The sequence below is a fragment of the Poecilia reticulata genome, linkage group LG17 (assembly GCF_000633615.1).
Source record: "Poecilia reticulata strain Guanapo linkage group LG17, Guppy_female_1.0+MT, whole genome shotgun sequence".
In the NCBI taxonomy this organism is placed as follows: domain Eukaryota; kingdom Metazoa; phylum Chordata; class Actinopteri; order Cyprinodontiformes; family Poeciliidae; genus Poecilia; species Poecilia reticulata.
The window spans coordinates 22,354,800-22,370,975 of record NC_024347.1 but is presented as its reverse complement, the minus strand read 5'-3'; the positions used below and the strand labels follow the sequence as shown (position 1 = coordinate 22,370,975).

Here is a 16,176-nt window from a genome sequence, read left to right as displayed (position 1 = left end):
TAAAGAACCAGTTTTATCGCTTTAGGATCGCTCTCCAACACCCTTATATTAAAAAGGAACACTTAATTAGACTGGGACCTAAAAAGTGGAAAATTCTGACACTTTCAGAGTAAAACCCCCAAACTTTCAGGCTGTGAGCAACAAGCAGAGATTCAGATCAACACTTTATTCTTCACAGCATTAGTCTGCCAGCAACAGTCTGGTACAAAAGCTCCAAACAATGTGAAAATAGCCCCAGGAGAAGCTCTTGTGTAGGTTTCTGTCACAGGATTAATACAGTTATATCCAGCCTGAGACAAAAGCATGGGCAGCCACACTATAATCATCTCTACAAATCAGTAATGATATAAAAATCAACATATGAGAACATAAGAGCTCAAAATACATTGCTATAATTTACAATAAAGACCACGCCTTCGCTTTAAGTTGCATCTGAATGATGACAGTCCCTTCCAGGAGTCAAGGATCTGTGATGAAATGATGGAACACAAATATAATATAATAATAATAATAAAAATAAACTGCACACAAATAACCTACAACACCCTTCAGTGGTTTCTTCACACATCCCACATAAAACATACCCACAGATGTGCTACATCAACATTAGACCTAAAACCTCCATGTTTCCGGTGAGTGCACTTGTTTACATTTTGCTGTGATGGAATTGAGGTTTTTCTGCTTCAGTTTTCATTTCAAAAAACAGCAATAGAGCTCTATATGTCACTAAAAAGCTGTAAATTAAATCAGGGCATTTATTGAGCATGACACACTGCAAAAACGTAATGCAAGTATTTTTGTCTTGCTTCTAGTACAAACATGTTTAAACACTTTAAATAAGACAAAAGTAACTTATGAGTAACTTTTCAGCAAGATATATGAGCTTGTTTTAGGTAATAAATCCTTAATATTGACTGTAAAGTACTAGTTTCACCAGTTGAATATTTCACTCATAAAACATTTTTCCCATTTTATAAGTGAAATAATCCGCCAGTGGAACTAGAACCGGGTTGCTAGGTGATGAGCTGAGCTTGGCTGGGGTTGCTAGGTAACAGCACAGTGCCTGTTTATTATGAAATACATGGAATAATCTACCAATAGAAGTCAATAATCAAGTAATTATTGACCTAAAACAAGCTCCTATATCTTGCTGAACAGCTAATTGTTAGTTAATTTTGTCATATTTCAAGGTTACGAAGATATTTACACTAGAAACAAGACAAAATACTTGGTAAGATTTGTGTTTTTGCAGTGTATGTATATTGTTAGAATGATACTGAAGTTTAAAATATACAGAGAGACCGATCAGAAGTCGTCCAGCGCTCGTATTCGTGGTTCTCTGGCGACTTGAGTTATGGCACAGTGGTCGGTGATGTCAAATTTGAGGGACTTGCAACAATCTTACATTTTGTGATAATTTCTCGATTTAATTATTAGTGAAAAATAAACTCTAATCTCTCTCACATCCATCATCGTCACCCTCTAATCCTCCTTTAAACAGGCTTGGCACAGCAGATTTGAATGAAATGGTCCCTGGGAGTTTCCACAGAGGTAGCGGATCATCTGCGACGGCTGCTACTCTGTTTCTAGGTTTTTTGTTTTGCAGTGAAGGGAAACAAAGTCAGGATGCCGCAGAGGATACAGGTGTTCAGTTTCCTGTTTTTGGTAACCAATGCTGCAGGTGAACTGACCATCTGCGGAGACGACTGTCGCTCGTCTCACATGTTGGTGTCTCGTCTGTCTTTGCTCGGTGACGGCTTTGAAGGATCCTTCAGTGGCTTCCCGTTGGTTGGGGCGGGTGCGTCTCCAGTGGCGGCCACGGTGGAGATGGAGCGTTTGGTTTGTTCCTCGCTGCGGGCCTCCGGGCTCGGCTGAGTGGGAGGAGCTTGTTCGGCCGGCGGCGGGACGGTTATCTCCTGCTGCTGCTGCTGCTGCTTGTGGCTCTGCAGCAGGCGGAGCTGGACGCGGAGCTCCAGGATGGCTTCCTGCTCCTCGTGGATGGCCTGGTTCAGATGGGTGTTTTTGTTCTGGAGGGAAACAATGTCCATACTTCAGTGGCTGCAACTAACGACTATTTTAGTAATTGATTATTCTGACAATTAATTGATTATTCTCACAATCAAGCAATTATTCTGTTGATTAAAAGATTATTTTGACAATTAATCAACTGCTCTGATGATTAATTTATCCTCATAACGATTGTTCTGTTGATTAATCGATTATTCTGATGATTTATCAATTATTCTGACAATTATTCACACAATCAATTGCTTATTCTGACTATTAATCGATTATTCTGTTAATTGTTGTGATGATCTTTTGTTCTGACAATAGATCGTTCTGTCGATTAATATATTATCCTCACGATTAATCGATTATWCTGTTGATTAGTCGAKTATTCTGATGATTAATCAATTATTCTGACAATTATTCACACAATCAATTGCTTATTCTGACTATTAATCGATTATTCTGTTAATTGTTGTGATGATCTTTTGTTCTGACAATAGATCGTTCTGTCGATTAATATATTATTCTCACGATTAATCGATTATCCTGTTGATTAGTCGAGTATTCTGATGATTAATCAACTATTCTCGCAATCAATTATTTTCACAATTAATTGCTTGTTCTGAGTATTAATCAATTATTCTGTTGATTGATTGGTGTGACAAATATCCTTTTCTTCTGTTGATTAATATATTATCCTCACAATTAGTCAATTTTTTTTATTTAAACTCTTAAGCCTTTTGTATACAATATTTAAAATACATCAAAAACTGCAAATAAACAATTTTATTCCTTGCTTCAATGAAAAAATAAACATCTCATTTCCATAAATGCAACAATAATTTTAGCAGACTTAGAAATATTTCCTTTGTTTCTTTAATCAAGTCCTACTGGTTGATCAGGCACCATATATTGTTTTATTGTTTTACGCTCTTAAATACAAGTTTGTTCATTATTATAGGGTAGGTTTTTATTAGTACTGTCATTAATGCTTTTTTCTTTTTCTCATGGGTAATTTCTGCACGTTTGCATTTTTGTACAACATCCAGAAACAGCATTTCTTTAGTGAACGCTTAATCATTTGTAGCAAACGATGCAGCTGTAGATAAAAAATATTTCTAACATCAATATGTGAGAGGCTCGGCTCTTTCTGCTTAATATAGTGTAGGGCTGATCTGCTGACTAGTTTGTGGATTAACTGATTAATAATGGGATGCAAAAGGGGATTAACAGGAGATTTTTTACTTAATATGAACCAGGTAAAGCTAAGTTAAGCCACTGGATGGTTTATTTGAATCTTAAACGCAAATATGTAACATATTTGTACAGTTTTGGTTTAATTACTGCTGTCAGAGTGTTTTTCTTTTAGCAAATGGCCTTTTTTCAGGCTGTGAACTCCAGTCAATGATTACTAAAGTAGTAGTTGATTGTAGTAATTTAATAACTTCTTGGAGGCTTAAATACAGTGAAGCACAAATGCATGTTAGATTTTTGTTTCAAAATAAAAAAGTTTAAAGGGTAGGAGTACTTTTGCAAGCTCTTAGTTTTATCAAGCATTTCTTTTAACTTTACACTCTTGGTGCCCAAACAGGCCTTTAAACCATCCTGAACATTTCTCACCTCTAGTTCCTCGTTTTGTTTCTGCAGGTCTTCCAGTATCATCTGCAGCTCTTCCTCATCTTCACTCTCACTTTCGCTGTCTGAGGAATACTCCTCCGTCTCGCTGCGACCCTGCTGCCGACTGATGAGGAAACATGCCGCTGTTACCACGTTATAATCACACAAATTAAAACGATTCTCTGCTCTTCTGCTACCTCTGGATGTCTGCGATTTCCGCCCTCAGCCTCTCGATTTCTTCCTTCTCGGTGGCGATTTGCCTCCGCAGCACTTGTTCGAGCGCGATCAGCTCCTCCTGTTCGGTCAGGATCTCATTCTCCTGATCACCCAAAAGAAGTTGTGCAGAATTTTAATGCTGAATTTACTGGCATGCTGGTGATTTAGTCACATGAAAGTGTATGAATGAGTCACCTGTGCCAAAAGCAGGTTGATGACTTCCTCTTCGTTCTCAGTCATTTCCTCTTTGGACACGTCCTCCTTTGAGAGACTGGCGATTTCTTGTGCTATCTTACTCTCACACTCCTGAAACAACACGAATGAAAAAGAATAGAACAGAAATAAGCTTTATTCCAAAGGAAAATCAGATGTAGATTCAAAGAAAACAAAATCTTACAAGTATTTTGGGTCTAGTCACTAGTTCAAATATGTTATCACAAAACAAACTTACAAGCAACTCTTCAGCATCGTTTTAGGTCAATAATTCATGAAAATTGAATAAGATTTTTTAACTTTTAACATGGGGAGAATGTCTTGTTATAAGTGAAATAATCTGGAACTAGCACAATTTCCTCAATATTGAGAAATTACTGACTTAAAGCAAACTAATACGTCTTACTGAAAAATTACTCGTAAACTAGAACACTTAAAATAAGACAAAGCGAAGATATTTGCACTAGAAACCAGACAAAAAATGTTTGATAAGATTTTGTGTTTTTGCGGTGTTGTCCCAGCAATTACTGTAATAAACTATAATATTGTTATTTTGAGACCATTTTCAAATGACAAGCTGCAGAAAAGCAACATTTTATCAAGTATTTTCAACCTAACTTCTAACGCAAATGTACAATTGAAATAAGACAAAGTAAAAATAAATCTGAGCTCATTTTAGATAAATAATTCCTGAATATTGATAAACTTATAGTTCCACTGGCAGATTATTTTATTTGTAACATGGGGAAAATGTTTTGTTATAAGCATAACGATGGAGCTGCAGTTATTGATTAATACAATTTAATTCCATAATTTTAATAATCGATAAATCTGAATTTATGCAGGATTCAGCAACAGCTAAATGTCTGCTGTGATTTTTTTGCCTCCTGAGTTTTCCTTCATCTATAATTGATCATTCCGGACGACGGGATCGTTACCTGCCGCTTGGCCTCCCTCAGCTTGCGTTTGAGAGCTGTCAGGATTCTCTGGACCTCCCAGAGCCGCTCCTCCTTGGACAGGTCCTTCACGCCCGCCTGCAGGTCTCTGTGCAGGCAGTTCAGCAGGAACTCCTGGACACACACATCTTCACTGGTTCACACTGAGCCAAAACAACGAGCCTGACAAGCATGCAGGCGTCAAACACAACAACAAACGGCTGTAACAACACCAAGACCGGGTTCCTGCAGTGTTTCCAAACTTATTCAGACTCAAACATACTTGTTCGGTAGTTTTTATGCGCTAGTTTTAGAACAACGGTGGAAGAAATAAAATCTGAGGTTCACTCTGTTGTAAACATGCTTGTGCTCACAAGTTAATATTGTGAAAAAATAAAAAAAATAACCTTTTTTCTCGTCTTTCATTGTAAATGTTTTTTAAAAATTTGGAAACATAGAAAGAAATAAAAATAAATATCCCTAAAATTTTAAAATTATTATCTAAACACAGGTTAGGAATTTAATTTCAGGTTAATTTTAATTAATTTAAAACGTAAAAACATGTAAATACAACTGCATTTATTAATGTTATTAGAATTTTCTCCTGTAGAAAACTTAAGATCAGGGAGGAAAAAAAATATAAATCAAATTTTTACAATTCCGATTCTTTTTTTTTTTTTTTTATGGTTAAAAAAACAACTTATGTTTTAATCAGAGGTAGGCAGAATACACGAGTACCACTCTAACATATTTTACTCAAGTGAAAGCATGGTAAAATCTACTCCGAAAGGAATTTTTTTCTAAAAAGTTACTACTTTAACAGTTCTTTTGCAATAATGCTCCCTTCTTTACACATTGAGCCGATGAAAACGAGAAAAAGATGGTGGACTGAAACCAACCTGCCGCCGAATCTCCTCCTTGATGTTGTCCTGGGTCTCAGGCAGAGCGGGCATGGTCGCCATGTTGGACCAGCGGAGCGGCCGCACCACCGGCTTCAGGACAACGTCCCCAAACAGCTCCTTCACGTGGGTGAAGAAGATGTAGAGAACACGGTTCCCGATCTGAAAGGAAGGAGAAGGAAACGTTTCCATCTGCCAGCTGGAAGGTTTCTGGAGCAGCTTCTCTGAAAATTCCTGAATATTTATTTGTCCTCATTACACTGATCCTGGATCAGACGTGTTTATTTAAACAGACGGGTGGAACGGATGGAAAGAAGGGAAGAAAGAGAGAGCGAGAGAGAGGGAGAGAGAGCGATGGATGGATGGATGGATGGATGGATGGATGGATGGATGGATGGATGGATGGATGGATGGATGGATGGATGGATGGATGGACGGACGGACGGATGGACGGACGGACGGACGGACTAATTAATGGATGGATGGCTGAACCAATGGATGGATGAACCAATGGATGGATGAACCAATGGATGGCTGAACCGATGGGTGGATGAACCGATGGATGGATGAACCGATGGATGGATGAACCGATGGATGGCTGAACCGATGGATGGATGAACCGATGGATGGCTGAACCGATGGATGGATGAACCGATGGATGACTGAACCAATGGATGGATGGATGAACCAATGGATGGCTGAACCAATGGATGCATGAACCAATGGATGGATGGACGGATGTTTTAGATTAACAGCAGATATATCTAGACTCAGATATTTTCCGTCCTGCGGTCCGGTCTGCCTGCTGACCTGAATGGCCGGATTGATGTTCTGGATGTTCATCTTTGTGTCCGTTGCAGAGTGAAATGTTTCCACCTGCCAGCTGATAGGTTTCTGGAGCAGCTTCTCTAAAAATTTCTGAATATTTATTTGTCCTCATTACACTAATCCTGGACTCCTGCATGTTTATTTAAACAGACATGTTTCTGGCTCAGAATAAGTGGAACAGCCATAGAGAYGGCTCCAGTGGGGATAAATTAGCTGCACTGAACTGGGCCAGCGGGTCAGACATAAACTCATGAGAGAACCAATAAAAACTCACTAAACTTGTTGCTAGGGGAACATTGAGGGTTACTACTAACTTTTTACGTCATAATTTCACGTTTTCCAGATTCAAAATCAGAGAGTTTTAAGGTATTTTATGAGTCTAACTTTGAAGATGTTTTGGCATTAGTTGTCTCCATTGAGAGTTACCAGGCAGGAAGTGGGCAGAGAGATGAAGGGGATAACGGGAGTGACACGAAATAAAGTCAGAAATCAAACCAGAATGGCTGCGTCGAGGACCGAAGCTTCAGGAAACAGGGTGACCGCTCTAACCGCTACATGACACAACGCCCAGATTTAAAATAATTAACCACATTTATATGATGGACATACTTTATATGGAAACTACAACAAGCACAGGGTTTATAGATGAACGAACTGATAAATGATAAAGAAACAATAGATTGATGAATTTTTGATGGAAAAAATTATGGTTAGATGGATTACATGGATGTATGATAAATTGATGGATGGATTGGTGGACGGATAGATGGACAGATGTTCCGACCAGTGGATGGGTGAATCAAAGGATGGATCAACCACTAGACAGATGGATGATCCAATGGATGAATGGATGACCCAATGGAGGGACGAACTAATGGATGGATGGATGAAGCAATGGATGGATGGATGGACAGTTGTTTTACATTAACAGCAGATATATCTAGACCCAGATATTTTGCCTCCTGCGGTCTGGTCTGCCTGCTGACCTGAATGGTCGGGTTGAGGACGATGGAGATGTTCTGGATGTTCATCTTGGTGTCCGTTTCCCTGGCGATGACGTGGTCCATGTGCGTGACGAGCCAGGAGAGCAGCAGGCGGCTCTCCGTCGGCACCTCGGCCAGCAGCTTGTGGAACTCCGCCAGCTTGTCGGCCTCCGCCGGCCGGCCGCAGGCGTCCTCGAAGCGCTGGGTCAGGTCCCGGACCAGCAGGTTCTCCGGCAGCTCCCGGAGGTACTGCTTCAGCAGGCTGGCCACCGTGTGCGGGTCGTACTCCTCCAGGCAGGGACACTCCTCCCGGTCGTAAGCCGCTTTCAGCTCATCCACTTTGGACTTCATACCTGCCAAGAAGAAATAAAGAAAGGCTTTTTTCTGACAACCAGGGTTCTTCAAGTTTCAACAACTCAAATGTAGGACTTCTTTCTGAAAGGATTTTAAGACTTAAGACTAATATGGTCTGGAAAGAGAAGTGAGCCAATGCCTAAGAAAAACATTAATCTACATTTAACCATGATGGATATAAGGAAAGTTAGCTAACCTTATTCTTATGTGAATAATTTCTTGGAGGGCAAATTTTGACTTTTACTACACTAAAAATATGTTGAAGTAGTGCTAGCTACTCTTACTTGAGTATAGCAAGCTGGCGAGTTAGCTAGAAGGGTGAAGCTAGTTAGCAAGGATAGCTATCAGGGTAGTTAGCAAACCCTTGCTAACTAGTTAGCAAGCGTAGTTAGCGACTCTATTTAGCTAGTAGTTAGCTAAGTAGGGAAGCTAACTAGCTAGCAAGGAAGCTAGCTAACTAGCAAGAATATATCTAGCTAGCTAGCTTTTTGCTAGCTAGTTAGCTTCAGATGTGTGTAGAGTACCCAAATAAGTACTCAAGTAAAAGTAGCACCACTTTTGTATATTTTTAACTGTAGTAAAAGTCAAAATTAGCTGTAATTACTCAAGTAAGAGTAAATAAGTATTTGGAAAAAGGTCACTCAAGTACTGAGAAACGGATCAAACAAATTACATCATCAAACTGAGCAAAACATAAAGTTATGCGGCAATTTTGGTATTTTAAAGATCAAAATTAAGATAATTCATATGAATAACTTATACAGAAAATAACAAAATTAGAAAGAAAAAATTTTCCAAATCAATTTATTTCAATATAAAACTTTTTTGGGAATTTTTGGTTAAAACATGTTTGTTCTTCATACAGTGGGTAGAGAATCCAGAAATGTTACTCAAGGAAGAATAGTGATACTTCATAAAAAAAATAAAGTACGGTGTAGTAAAAACACTCCTAAAAGTAAATTATTCCCAAAAATTACTCAAATAAATGTGAGTGAGTAAATGTAAATAGTTACTAACCAACTCTGCTGTTATTGCAACTAAACTTTAAGTCCATATCAACCACATCTAAAAAGAAAAGTGAGTTTTGTCCTCATTTATTCTTAAATTGTAGTCAAGTCAAGATTCCAGGGACCAGAAATGGACCCCGGACCCTACTTTGAACAACTTGGGTCAACATAATTGAATGAAATTGTGTTTTTTAGATAAACTGTGAACTGGTGCTGCATGATAAACAGATTAAATTGGATACCTGAGACCCTGTAGATGCCCTCACACTTCATGCCGTAGTTCTCGATGTAGTCCACGCATTCCCTGAAGACGGCCGGCAGCTGGATGCCGTCGTACAGAGCCGTCCTCTTCACAGCCTCGGCCAGCGGCGCTCCAAAGATGGGTCTGACGGTAGGGGTCTCCACCGGGACCGGCTCAGCCTCTGAGGCTGGCTTCTTCTTCTTCTTCTTCTCCTTCCACTGTTTGACCACGTCGGCGGCCGTCAGGTCCTTGGACTTCTTCTCCTTGGCCTTGTCCTCCTTGGGGCCCTTCTCCTTCTCCTTCACCTTGAAGTCCTTCTCCTTCTTCTTAGAGAAGCTGGGCTTCTTGAACACGTGGATACCCTTGGAGCGCTTCATCTTGGACGGGCTCTCGGCTTCGTCCGCCGAGCTGTCCTCCTGGAAGGCGGCGTATCCCTCAGCTGCAACACGAGGAAGAAACGGGGTTAAATCTGAGAGGAGGAAAAAAAATAATCAAACGCTCCTACAGCAGAACGACGACGGCAGCGAAACAGGAAGAGGGTGAAGAGAGAGAACAGGGAAAAGAGGTCAGCTGCTGATTTAGCTCAGCTCCCTCAGCACCTCTCCTCTCTACAAACACGTCGTTTAGGTAGATTTCCAGCCAGTCGACTCTTCCACACCTTCACTGGGAATCATCCACTCCCTCCTTTCTCTCACTGGGTCACTGCACTGCAAAAACACAAAATCTCACCAACTCTAGTTTCTACTACAAATATCTTATTACACTTGAAATAAGACAAAACTGACTTAGAAATATATTTTCAGCAAGATGTGAGAATTTGTTTTAGATAAATAATTACTTAACATTGATCAGAGTTGGCTAGTAACTAGTTACATTTACTCAATTAGACTTAATTGGGAAAAATTGACTTTTAGGAGTGTTTTTACTGTGCCATACTTTTTACTTTTACTTGAGTAATTTTATTATAAAGTATCTCTTCTTTTACCTGAGTAAAATTTCTGAATTCTCTACATATTGAGTGAGAAACAAAAACGTTTTAACCAAAAATCCACCAGACTCAGACACACACCTGCAGTTTTTGTTAAAGTTTCACAAGTTTTATATTGAAAGAAACTGATTTGGAAATTTTTTATTTTGTTATTTATATGAATTAATGTCATTTTCATCCTTAAAATACCACAATTTCCACTTAACTTTACTTTTTGGTTCATCTGATTATGGAACATTTAATTATTATCTGATTGATAATTTGATCAGTTACTCAGTACTTGAGTAGACTTTTTACAAAATACTTTTTTACTCTTACTTGAGTAATTTCTTGGACGACTACTTGTGTAAAAATATGTTGAAGTAGTGCTACTCCAACTTGAGTACAACTTTTGGGTACTCTACTCCTCTCATATTGATAATACTACTAGTTGTACTGGCAGATTACTTCACTTATAGGAAAAATTTCTTTTTTTTTTAGAAAAATAAGTATTTTTAAATAAATATTATGGAATTATTAGCTTAAAACAAGCTCCTATGTCTTACTGAAAAGTTACTTGTAAGTTAGTTTTGTCTTACTTCAAGTGTGCTGAGATGTTTGCAGTAGAAACTAGACCAAAAATACTTTTGGCATTTAAATGTTGTGTTTTTGCAGTGTGTGGTTGGAGCTGCTTCCAGATGTGGAAAAATGATGACACAAAGTGGACAAACAGCCCACGCTATGGGGGAGAACAGGATGGGAAAGTGGAAACATCTCTTATCTGTTTCCATAAATGCACTGTCCTGCCGTATCAGCAATGTTCAGTTCTGTGCAAAAGTCTTTAACCAGCTCTAATTACTTTAGAGGTGACCTACTATGTCTCCGTGAACACGTTAAGAAAGGGTCTTCTGGCCACATAAAACATGTTTTTTACATATTTTGCACAAAATCATTCATAGATAATAAGACTTTATTCTGCTCAGTTCTGCCTATCAGCTCTCCGAGGTCCTCCTGTCACTTTAAATCCAAATAAGTTGCTGTTGGTCATGAAACCAACTCAATGTTTGCATTTGGACATAAATAGGGCTGCAAACAGATGCACATTTATTATGCATTTAATCTAAAACATTTAACACATTAATGCTACATAATGCAGATTCATCGCTTTACCTATTTTGACCTAAAAGAGTCTCTCCTGTGTAGGGTTACCAAGTTCACAGCAGCGCGGCCTTATACTGTGGTCAGCGATGCAGAGTCGCAAACATAAGTAAAAAGAAGAGCGAGGAGAGTTAGGCTGCTGTACTCAGCCGTGAATTTTGCTTTAAAGGTGCAAATATGTGTTTTCCAGGCACATAGTGCTATTTAATAGCATAATCAAGTAACTATGTTACCTTTGTTGGATATAAAAGTGGTATATTCATAATTTAACCCCTTGTAATTGGACCTCTGTCATTTTAAAAACTTCTTCTTTTTCTGAAACTTCCTTCTTTCAGGAAGTCATCACAACAGCGCTCCTCTACAGAGTAAACTAGTAGACACTACATTTTGTCGTTACACATCAAAATGTTGGTCAGTGTTTCATCATCGTTCACAGCGACTCTGAACAGGTGGGTTTTTAGTCTAGATTTACAGGAACTCGGTGTTTTATGACATTTTCATGATTGTTCCTGAGATGTGCTATACAAATAAAATCAACACTCTCAGAAAGTGAAGCCACTTCTTACTCCTTTTCTCCTTCTTCTTGAACTTGTTCTTCTTCTTGCTGTGCTCCTTGTCGTCGTCTGAGACGTACGGGTCCGGCGGCTCGTGGTGATGTCCATCGTGAGGCGGCGACGGCTCGCCGGTGCGGTACAGGCCCGGGAACTTGGTGGGGCTGATCTCCTCGGAGCTCGGGGTGCGGGCCACGCCTCCTGGGTGATCGGCCCGGCGCTGCTCGGCAGGGCTGCTGCTGGGCGGCAGGAAGCACTCGGTCATGTCTGGTCTGGTTGTATCGCTCCACTGACTGACACGTCACGCCTCCATCACACCTGCACAGGTGGAGACCTGGGTGGAAACAGGAACAAGAGGAGTCGACACTTTTCCTACAGTAGATTTTAATGTGACCTGATTGACAAGAAGTAACTCTAAAGTGATCAGTGTAATACAGAAGCAAATTATTAGGGCTTTTAGTCCAATTAGTAGTTATTGATCTATTATCAAAATAATCGTTCACTACTTTAGTAATCGAGTAATCATTAAATAAATATCAATTGCTGAAAGAACATATTCAGAGCAGTAATTAAGTCAAAACTGTTTCAGATTTTTAATTCAAAATAAAAAATATATATTTATGTAAAGTTCTTCTAATGTTAAAGCTTAATTAGTTAAATGAAAAATCTGCAGAATTTGCCCATTTTTATCAAATTAGTCAATTGTCAAATAATTAAYAGATTTTTAAATTCATTAAATAAATGTTGGCTGTAGCACATTTTTTTACTTAAATTTATTCTTTGTTTWTTTGTGTGTTTCAATGTATTTATAATATTGCATTTAAAAACCTTGAGTTGTTGAATGAAAAAGCTGCAGAATGGGCCAATTTTTTATCCGATTATTGTAAGAATAATCAATTACTTCAATAATTGTTACTGGCAGAAGTATAAATTGTATTAATTTTTTGTCTCCGACTGACCTTTTAATTCAAGAAACAGCTGCAGGTCTTGATATGATACAAATTATTGCTGAATTAGAATAAAATACAGTTCAAACAGATATTTTATGCTTATCTTTCATATCTATTTGACAAAAGACAGAAATTGTGTCTGTGTGACAAACAAAGATCCAATTAATCTATACAATTTTGTAATAATATTCTAACTTACCTAATTGGTCTAAATACATAAATACRATTTAGAAATATGCCACCTATTAAGTRAAAATCTAAATAGCAACTTAATTTTACTCAGTTTCTTGTGACAAGKATTTAAGTAGTAAAATATTCAACCCCATATCAGCTTAGATATTTTAAAACAAAACATGATTGACACACATTTTCTAACGCRTCTCTTAATCTCAGGTGTGGAAACAAAAGCAGAACCGGCTAACCTCAACCTGAGAAAACAGAAATATTATGCAAGTGATTTGCAAACTCCAAACTTAAAGCAAAGTCAGCCCAAATAAACAACAACCTCTTGATTGCAGCTGTGGTCTCCACCCAGCAGATGGGGCTTCTGCCATTCAAAAACAACAACATACAGTCATTTATTCATGTGACCCCACCATTCATGCATCTGATGCCTGCAGACAGCTTGAAAAGCAGGGCAGTGACTTGATTTATTACTGCAGCAACGAAAACAAAAAGGAACCTGAGATGCTGTAAAGTGTATTAGGAAGCAGATGAAATGACCCTAAAAGGAGATGTGGCTTCAAGGACTAACGCAGCTGTTATCTGTAAAGTAAAAACATGGCGCAATACAACAATACAGAAATGACCAGTTATACAAACCACTGTGTAAATATAACACTGGCTTAAACTGTAGAAAACGACTAATCAGCGTCAGCAGCGTCAACTTTAATCTCCCCCTTGTTTGCTTTGGTAGATCGACATCACAATTTACAATTCATTTCTGTCCTATTTGAACAAACTAACTCCACACAGCCAGTCCTGTTTAATTATACTGCTATTATAATACCACGATTTGTTGTCAATGCGTATTTTGAAGCGTATTTTCCTTCAAACAGCCATAAAGTGGAGCTCTGGTCTGAATGGAGAAGGGGCCCATCTGCTAACGTTACTTCAGCTAGCTGGAAACATGTCGGTTACGACAAAACCAGCTGATATATTCATAAATACTTACTGGTTACCCTMATAAATTCCCAGGCAGATGCAAAAACTTATTTTCAGACAGTCGTTCTCTAATTTTTACAGGGTAAGATTTAAAAGAATATAAACTTTACCAAGTCTTGGTCGGGCAATCCCACAGTGGAGCTTCCGGTTGTGTGTATATACCAAATAAACTCTACAGCGCATGCGTGAATGCACAAGTGCGTCATGGGAAATGAAGTTAAAATTGATATTTAGGTAAAGCAGACCAGACAAGTAAAAGAAATCAAATATCTAATATCCAGATGTAGGTAGTAACTACTCAGTTTACTCAGTTGCATTTATTTAAGTAGCCTTTTTGGGGGGAAAACATTAGAAGTAGTTATATTACACCATACTTTTTTATTATAGTGAAGTGTACTTTCAATAGAACAAAATATCTCACTTCTCCACCCACGTGAGTAACTTTACTGAATGAAAAACAAACATGTTTTAAACAAAAATTAAAATTAAACTTATTTGAACACAAGCTTTGTTGTTATTTTATTTTCTGTCTGCTGAGCCTTTTGTCATTTTGAGGTCAAGAAAATACAATAAGCTAAATATTTTGACATTGGAAGCACTTCTCCCTGTTCTAACTTAAATAGATCCGGTATATAACCTGCTGAACTGTTAATTAATTAGTTTTGAGGAAAGATACAGCGGCGATGGACAGTCATAACTGTGAAATCGTGAATTTGTAGAGAACACTTTTTTACAAGCTAAGAAGATTAGCGTTCATACTTAATAAGTGTGATTAGAAAGACATTAAATATCGCATTATGGAGAAGCTACGTCTAATCATTGGTAACCATGGAGACAGTGCCGCTCCATGGTTACCAAAAAAAAACATGGCAAAAAACTGGCTAGCATTTAGTCTTTTGTAGGTTTTTAATGTTTCCCCGGTGTAAGGAGAAATGCTTTTTACKACATGGTGATATAAACCATGCGGTGTGAATTCAGGTCGGTAATTTGATCTATAGATCAAGAGGGAGGAGGTATGGGTCGGTTTCTAAGCTAGCTACATCCAATTTTTGTAAATACCGCCGTTTATGAGCCTAAACAGGTGTGTTATGTTCACTGACAAATTAGTTTGACTCGAACAAGTAGAAACCATAAATAAACTGGGGAAAAAAACAATTTGGGAAAACAATTTTAATCTCTCTGCTCAAAACTCCCGTTCCTGACGTCCATCATGGCGCCTAATGATTAAGTGACGTAGTTGCAAAGGGTCCATACAAAGACACATAGTGTTATAAATTAAATGCCTGATTCCGACTAAATATTTTTGAAACACAGTCAAAACATTCTTGAACATTTGTTATTCCTGTTGCGTTTAGAGGCACGTTTCCATATTTTTTAATTAATAAGGAGTTGGGTCAGGGAAGTTTATGCTAAGCATCATCTGTTCATGTCAGATGCTGGCTCTTAAACTGTGTGATGGATAAGTCAGATGGCTCCTCTCCTTTTTATCTCTCAGTGCTGATTCATCAAACCGCAGGATGTTTGTCCCCTCCGTTCGCCTCAGTCCACGTTTAATGAGCTGCAGATCCAGAGGAGGAAGCAACATTACGATCGTTTGGTCTTGGAATGGCTGAGCTTCAGCTTAAGATCTACAGCAAGTCTTAAATTTGTCAGGTTTTTGCGAGGTTAACAAAATTACACCATAAAACTTAAACTTTTTCCATCTAAATAAAACAGAAACAACCCAATCTGCTCAGAAGACGAAGAATGTAAAGTTTAAAAGGGTGTCATTACTTTGTTGCAGTGCAGACTGTTAGTAAAACCTATTCGATTCAGTTCCAGCATTTCCTTCCTGCTGGATTTATTTCTAGATTGAGGTTTCATCATTTAGAAACTTTAATTTTCCTCTTATGAGTCTGTTCTTCTGTTGAATTGGATCAATGTTTGGCTTGGTGCTTCAGCAAATTTATGCACAAATTAAATGAAAAAGATATTGTTCTTCATGTCCCTGATCCAAAAGTGTCACACTGCTGAAATACAAAATCGGTATTTTGTGTTTAATATCGTGTAAATAAATTTATACTTAATATTGATATAATATATA

General features: G+C 38.2%; 1 protein-coding gene across 2 annotated transcripts; it reads right to left on the bottom strand.

Annotated features, from left to right (window-relative positions):
* Positions 1 to 1,401: 1,401 nt before the first annotated feature.
* ralbp1 (ralA binding protein 1) lies at positions 1,402 to 14,278 on the bottom strand. Of its 2 annotated transcripts, none has more exons than XM_008434327.1 (10): positions 14,204 to 14,278; positions 11,995 to 12,313; positions 9,305 to 9,742; positions 7,705 to 8,054; positions 5,891 to 6,052; positions 4,995 to 5,126; positions 4,039 to 4,149; positions 3,825 to 3,946; positions 3,631 to 3,751; positions 1,402 to 2,027 (listed from the first exon to the last, which is right to left on the bottom strand). In XM_008434327.1, the coding sequence occupies exons 2-10, from the start codon at positions 12,242 to 12,244 to the stop codon at positions 1,719 to 1,721; spliced, it is 1,995 nt and encodes a 664-aa protein (XP_008432549.1). In that variant the 5' UTR covers positions 12,245 to 12,313; positions 14,204 to 14,278; the 3' UTR covers positions 1,402 to 1,718. The 2 variants fall into 2 exon arrangements, with proteins under 2 accessions (XP_008432549.1, XP_008432550.1); XM_008434328.2 differs by lacking the exon at positions 14,204 to 14,278 and adding an exon at positions 14,104 to 14,189.
* Between the last annotated feature and the right edge of the window lie 1,898 nt (positions 14,279 to 16,176).